Raw genomic sequence first — 7942 nt, 5'->3', positions numbered from 1 at the left:
GGGAGCTCCGAATTATCCAGATTTCCTTGGAGATGCAGGAGAAGAAGCTGGACGAGATCCAACAACTGATAAAGGAAGGAAATCAGAATGCAAACAAGGAGACAACCCAGTGTCCAGAGGCAGAAGCTGAGTAATTTCAGATATGTTTTTTAATTTTGATGAAAATACATAGTATAGATAATTCCAGTGTGTTCCAAGTATTAGATGTTGAAATCTGTTATATGCAAGTAAGTAGGACTAGAAATCTGAAAGACTGCTTAGTGTATTTAGCTTGGTCAACCAGACTATGGATCTTTTATTTTTGGGCGGCTATTAAGAACTTCATGTGGCATAAACACTCGGTTTCCCCAAGAGGGCGAGTGGAAGGCAACCTTCTTTGATATGTATTTTGATTTGAAGTAATAGAAAAAAGAGAGCAACACCTTAGCCTACAAAAAAAAAAAAAAAAATCTCGGTTGTCCAAGCAAACAATCCCCACCCTCTTCTTTGACAGGGCAGCCAAGGGAAACCCAGGAATGGCTGGAGCAGGAGGACGCACTATAAATCTAGCAGGAGCACCTATACATAGATTTGCATGGGGAATGGGCCACTCTTCAAGCATCCAAGAGGAAGCCATGGCTCTGTTCCAAGGGATTAAAATGCTCAAAGAACTGGGACACAAAGAAGCAACTGTTTTTGGAGATTCCCAGGTCATCATCAATGCAATGGTGAACAACACGAAACTAGCAGATCTTCAACTTGCAAGGGAAATTACAAGAATTAAAGACATGACAAAGCTCCTAAAATTAGAATTCTTTCATATCCTGAGAAGCAACAACAAAGAAGTAGACATAGAGGCAAACAAGGCAGCCCAGCTACGTGTTGGAACTATCCTCAGAGATAATGAAATCTCCTGGGATCCAATTCCCTAATTTTCTATGTTTTACTGTTTTTTGGTAAACTAGTTTGTATGCATTCATAAGCTTGGGAATTCAGCAGTAAGAAGGCAAGTGATAAGTTGTAAAAAGAGGCATTTATAAGCCAGTGCGTCATGACTCGATGGTTGGAGAAAGGCCAAGAAACTAGTTTCACCTTTTGTAACCGGAATTATGGAATTTTGCCGAACACTTAATGAAATCCCATAACCGTTTCTGTAAAAATAATAATAATATTAAATAAAACTAATAAAATAATAAAGTAATAAAAAAAAATAATAAAAATAAAATACTAATAAAATAATAAAATATTATTAATAATAAAAATAAAATAAAAACAAGAAAAAAAATAAAGAGAATAATAATAACTAAACACAACAAAATAAGAAACAAAGAAAATATGAGGAACAAATAAAGAGGAGAAAGCGGGATATAAAAAGAGAGAAAGAAACTACAAATAAAATACAAAAGACTAAGGAGAAATGAATAAAGAAAATAAAGAAAATAAAACAATAAATATAGGAGACTAAAACAAAGAAAATTACAAGGAAACAAGCACAAAATAAAAGAAATGATTAAGAAAACCAAAAAAAATAAATTAAATAAAATTAAAAGAGGATAGAAACATAAAGAAAAAAATGAGAAGAATAGACAACATAGAGAAAAGAAAAAAAACCAAACAATAAATACCATAAAGTAAAATAAATGAAAGAAGGAGAGAGAAATGTGAAATAAATAGAATAAAGAGGAGTATGAAATAAATCAATTAAAGGAGGAGGGAAGATACATAGGAAAGAAAAACAAAGGAGAGAGGGGAGGGGAGGTGGAATGAAAGAATGAAGGGAGGGAGAAGGGTAGAAGAAAAGGTGATTAAAGTATGTAACTCAGCAAAAGAGGGAGGGACATAAGGGGTAAGGAGGGAGGAAAAGTAATGAATTTTAATTTTTAGAGATTAGAGGGAACCAACTTCTACCAACTTAAATTCCTCCATCTCTATTGAGATTATTGGGATGATTGATGATTTTAAGAGTTTCCCTGAGTTTTCACTTAGAATAGTGAACCTATTTTGTGATAATGTCGATATATTCATGGCATAAGCGATGTCTATTTATAGATGAGTGCTCAGCAAGGGCGGAGGAGAGTGTTATTTCTTTCTTAATAGCATCCCCATGTTCCTTCAACCTTATCTTCAAATATTGACTTGTTTCCCCAATGTAGCATAATTCAGAGGAACAATTAATCTTGTAGACACCTTTGAACTGCAATGAGTCAACACTATCTTTCACCGATCTCATTTTTTGGTGGACTATTTCAAGGGGGGTGAATGATGTTTCAATTCCATTCTACATGCCTGGTACCACATATATATATAGGATAAATGTTTTCCCATTAAGGGTGGGAGAGTTAAGGGAAGGGGAATTCCTTCTCGATTTTTGAAGGCTCTGCAAATGTCCTTATAACAATAAACTGACCCACGTAAAACATTAATAAGGTGATCAATTTCTTATTGAAGATGATATTTCTCAGACAATTTTAATTCCCTCATGATAAGTGCATCAAGGATTCCCATCTTTTGAGCAGGATGATGGTGAGACTTAGCATGGAGATAATTATTAGTGTGAATCTTCTTTCAAAATATTCGATGTCCAATGTGTCCATATTATTTGTTAATGAGGAGAATATCTAATAAGGGAATGGAATGGTTGTTTTCAAGTTCCATAGTGAATTCAATGTCATTAGATATTCCATTAAGATGATCCAAAAATTTATTAAGTTCAGATTCTCCATGGGGCCAATTTACATTAGTGTCATCCACATATCTCTTCTATTAGTTTGGTTTCAAAAGATAGGTGTTCATGGAATTCTTTTTGAACATTTCCATGAAAATTTTGGCAACAATAGGTGATAATGGAGAGCTCATTGCCACACCAAAGGTTTGTTCAAAGAATTCCCCTTGAAAACTGAAAAAGGTTGATCTTAGATATATCTTAGTGTGTTTTGCAGTTTAAGGGTCCGTAATGCCTTTGAAAACCTCTATTACTTCATCAAGAGGAATTTTGGTAAACAACAAAACCACGTCAGAGCTCACCATTAGATCATTGGGTTGTATTAAGTCATTTTTGATAGAATCAATGAAATATTTTGAATCCTTAACAAAGCAACTTGTTTTTCCAACAAGAGGCCTAAGAATATCGACATATTTAGCCAACATATAGGTGGGAGAACCAATTGTATTCATAATAGGCCTTAAGGGGGTCCCTTCTTTATGTTTTTTGGGAAGGCCATAGATCCTTTGGGTAATCTCACTACATGGAATTAATTTCTTCTTAAGATTATTATCAAGATTAGATTCTTTGATTTCTTTCTTCACCTCATTAATAATTCTATGGATAGGATTATGTTGAAGCCTTTTCTAACACCCACTCTTATAAACATGATCTTTCATCTCGTGGTTGTATTCATCCTTATTCATAACCACAATGGCTCCACCCTTATCTGCTTTTAAATAAAAATATTGTCATTATTTCTTAATTTCTTGAGATCCATCAATTGTTTAGGACTAAAATTACATTTAGGGTGCTTGGATTTTCTCATAATGAGAGCACAATCCTGTCGAATACGTTGTTTATCTACTCCATCCAATTTTTTTAATACCATATTCTATACAACTAATTATGCTCTCAATAGGAATTTTCTTAGGGTAGATAGCAAACCCAAGACCTTTATTTAACACCTCACTTTCTTCTTTAGTTAATTCATAATAAGAAACATTGACAACTTTTTCCTTATCAACGTGTTTTACCAGTAGGTTAACGCTATTGTTGTCAATATAAAGTTTGATAGGTTGGAGATTGCAATCATAATTATGTGCGTTCTTAGAATCCGTATTGTTGTTGACTAATGCAACGTTCAAGGTGATGTTAATTCCAGTGTATGCCTCGGCATCCGAGTTGTCAAACGTAGCATTTAAGTTGTCAACCACATCTGAACCTTCACCCTTGTTTAACAGAGCCTCTGAGTGATTGATATTACTGTCCTTAGCATTGGAATCAATCACTAAGCTCACAGGAATGTTCAAAGGTGTTCCTTTATTCATATATCCATTCTCGGCACTGGAGGTCTGACTGAAAACTACACTATTCAATCGATTGTGGTCTGGGTTAATAGTCACACTATCCCTGTTTGTGTTATTAATGTTGTCTACGTTAATAGTCACTACCAAATCTATGTTATTAATCACTGCCACAGTCTTGTTAACGATGTTTTTAACTTTGTTTTCAAGCTTCAAAATCTTACCCGATTACCTTTCTTGTGAACGAAATCCTTATTTTTCAACTTTGAGAGCAGCAGAGGCATTAATAACAGACCATGGATCACTACGGATTCTGTGTGCTAACTTCAAGTGAAGAGAATAGGCTGAAGGTGATATTTTATTCAGAGCAGCTCTAGTCCCACAGATCTCTCCATGGATGATTGCCATGCTAAGTTTGGTAAACACTTTTTCATTATGGCGGTTACAAAGCTTCTGATGAATATAAGCAAAGGAGGGAGTGAGTTTGAAATCATGACAATGTTTAAGAAAAAATAAATCAGTCGATCATAGTAAAGTTATTGCCAAGATTAATATGCTACAAAATAGAATTTTTGCTTTAAATATCCCTTCTGAAGCAAGTACAACATTAAATGTTGCTTATGATGATAGTTCTTAGATATTCCACATCAGGTATGGAAATTTGAAGATGGAAGGCTTGAAATTGTTACATAACAAGTAAATGGTCAAAGGTTTACCCGATATTAGTTCTATTGATAAAGTATGTGAGGCTGTATTCTTGGTAATCAACGTAGCGATTCATTTCCAGTAGGAAAAACATGCAGATAAAGTAAGCCATTGGAGCTAGTGCATGAAGATATACGTGGTCCTATGAAAACTTTGTCTCTACACAAAAATAAGTATTTCATTATTTTTGTGGATGATTTTAGTGGAAGAAAATGGGTATATTTCGTTAAAGAAAAATTTGATGCATTTGTCATATTTCAATAATTTAAAGTTGTTGTGGAAAAACAAAGTGGTTATTCTCTAAAAACATTACGCATAGATCGAGCGGGGGAATTCACTTCTAATAAGTTTTATTCTTATTGTAAAATGAATGGAATTCAAAGACAATTGAAAACTAGTTATACTTCCCAACATAATGGCATTGTTGAAGGTAAGAATAAAACAATTGCTGAGATGGCTAGGAGCATGTTGAAAGGTAAAAACCTTCCAAACATTTTTTGGGCTGAAGTTGTAGCTACATCTGTTTATTTTCTTCATAGATTCCCGACAAGAAGTGTACAAAATATTACCCTTTATCAAGCATGGTGTTGAAGAAAGCCCAATGTTTCTCATTTAAGAGTCTTTGGTTGCATTTCTTATGTTCATGTTCTTATTGAAAAGAGAGGAAAGCTTAATGATAAAAGTGTGAAATGCATTTTTATTGGATATTGTGTGGAAACCAAACATTATAGATTTTACAATCCACAAAGTGAAAAACTAATGATTATTCGTGATGAGTTCTTTGATGAGAAAGAAGAACGATAGTGGAATCAAAATGCTCAACAAAAAAATCCAAGTATTATTGTACAAGAAGATGAACCTTTCGTTTATGAAAATCCATCCACTACTCAAAATACTTCACATGACACGTCCACTGCATCATCATTAGCAACTTCAAGTCATGTTTCAAGTCCAAGCCCTCCTCCGAGAAAGACAAAATATTTAAATGAAATTTATAGGTATATTAATTTTTCTTTGATATCTCAGATTGAAGCATAGCCAAGATGTTGTGAAGATGGAGTAAATGATTCAGACTGGTGCAAAGCAATGGATGAAGAGATGGCACTGATTAAGAGGAATGAAACATGGGATCTTGGGGATCCTCATACTAAAAATGAAGTCTTTGGGGTGAAATGGTTGTAGAAAACAAAGTATGCAGCTAATGGATATATACAAAGGCACAAAGCAAGGTTAGTAGAAAAGGGACATGCTCAACAACCAGGTATTGACTACAACGAAACACATGCTCTTGTTTGCAATATTTGATACAATCATAACAGTTTTGGGATTGGCATCACAATATAAATAGTTAGTTTATCAATTTGATGTTAAATGAGACTTTCTAAATGGTGAGTTGAAAGAAGATGTAGATGTTCATCAACTCCAAGGATATGAAGAAACAAGAAATGAACACAAAGTCTACAAACTGAAAAAAGGCTCTTTATGGGATTAAATAAGCTCCAAGAGCATGGTATAATAGAATTGACACTTATCTTTTGAAAAAAGAGTTTAACAGAAGTGAAAATGAACACACATTATATGTCAAGTCAAATGGTAATGATATACTAATTGTTTTCTTATATGTTGATGACTTGATATACACATCTTCAAGCTATTTGTTAGTGGAAGAGTTCAAGCAAGATATGATGACTGAATTTTAAATGACCAATTTGGGTTTGTTTCATTATTTTCTTGGCATAGAAGTGATACAAATGAATGATGGAATTTTTATTTCACAAGAAAAAAATATTTCAAATCTTCTTAGCAAATGAAAAATGGGAAACTATAAATGCATGAGCAGACCCATGAATATAAATGAAAAAATTTTGGTAGAAGATGGAGCTGAAAAGGTAGATGTTGAATCCTATAAGTGTCTCGTTGGAAACCTTTTGTATATTAATAACACTAGACCTAATATTATGCATGCAATAGGTTTGATTTCTAGATTCATTCAATATCAAGTAAGATTAATTTTGGAGCAGCAAAAACAATTTTGAGGTATCTTCGTGGAACAAGAAATTATGGAATTTGGTATACTTCATCAAATAATTTTGGGTTGGTTGCTTATTGGGTTGGATCTGTTGATGATAGAAAAATCACTTCAAGTAATGTCTTCAGCCTTGGATTATGTGCAATATTATGGCATTCAAAGAAGCAACCAATTATTTCATTATCTTTTATAGAGGTAAACTATATTGCAGCAACAACGACAACATGTGAAGCAATTTGGTTGAATAAATCCTTACTAGATCTAAAACAAGAACAAAAACATGGCACAACTATTTACAATGATAACTTTTCTACCATTTCCATAACTAAAAATCATGTGTTTCGTAATCTCACCAAACACATTGATACCAAATATCATTTCATAAAATACTAAGTTGCAAAAGGAGAAATTGAACTAAAGTTTTGTACAACAAATGATTAGCTTGCAGTTATATTTACGAAAGCACTACCGAAAGGGAAGTTTCAATACATGAGGGATATGCTTTGAATCATCTCATTAAGAATTAAGGGGAAGTGTTGAGGGTAATGCTTAATTATGTTATGTTATGTAATTTTTTACAAATTAACCAACATATTTTGTGTTTGTGAGTTATCTAAATTAGGGTACCAAATTAATAGATGTTGTCAGTATTGAAATTTATTATTCAGCATATTATTAGGGGCAGTAGATTAGAATCAGAGGTTAGTCAGATAATTGATAATATAATTATAAATATCTTGGGTATATAATAAAGTATTCATTGCTGCCATGAATATATGAGATTCAAATGAGAGTTGAGGTCATGGATTGAGAACCAAACTTCTCTAGTAATTGTTTATTGTTTTTTCTTTTATGTTTTCATATGTATGCTCTTGATAGATTTAACATGTTAAACATCAATTATTTACATGTATTAGGATATTCCAAAAGATACATAGATTGGATCAAGGGGATCAACTGCTTTGATCCTCCACTGTTGTCTTATTAGATGTAGCACATCTACACTTTAGAGCACTCCTTCCTACACATCTCCTAGGAGAACATATACAGGGAACATAACAACATTGTTGGTATGCTTTCTAAAAAGGGATTAAAAGAAACACTTGGGGTTATCCACTATGCATTATACAAGCATGATAATAGGGTTGATGCTGATAGTATACATTTATCTTAGTTTCTACTTTTTTTCTTCTTTTAACTTGGCAATATGATGGACAATCT

The 7942-nt window shown here is 33.1% G+C and overlaps 1 protein-coding gene across 1 annotated transcript; it reads left to right on the top strand.

Annotated features, from left to right (window-relative positions):
* Positions 1-515: 515 nt before the first annotated feature.
* Positions 516-911, top strand: LOC149172745 (uncharacterized). Its single transcript, XM_089426446.1, has one exon. It carries the CDS (start codon positions 516-518, stop codon positions 909-911), a length of 396 nt encoding a protein of 131 aa, XP_089282572.1.
* The last annotated feature ends 7031 nt before the right edge of the window (positions 912-7942 follow it).

The sequence above is a fragment of the Pinus tabuliformis genome, chromosome 4_2 (genome assembly GCF_031772625.1).
Source record: "Pinus tabuliformis cultivar Carrire ecotype Pingquan chromosome 4_2, CPIR1, whole genome shotgun sequence".
NCBI classification, from domain to species: domain Eukaryota; kingdom Viridiplantae; phylum Streptophyta; class Pinopsida; order Pinales; family Pinaceae; genus Pinus; species Pinus tabuliformis.
Note: the sequence above shows the minus strand (reverse complement) of the source record. Positions and strands in the feature narration are given on the sequence as shown.

Bases quoted from the DNA above. Each gene is read 5' to 3' on its own strand.
- LOC149172745 (XM_089426446.1), top strand. From the start codon at position 516: ATGGCTGGAGCAGGAGGACGCACTATAAATCTAGCAGGAGCACCTATA.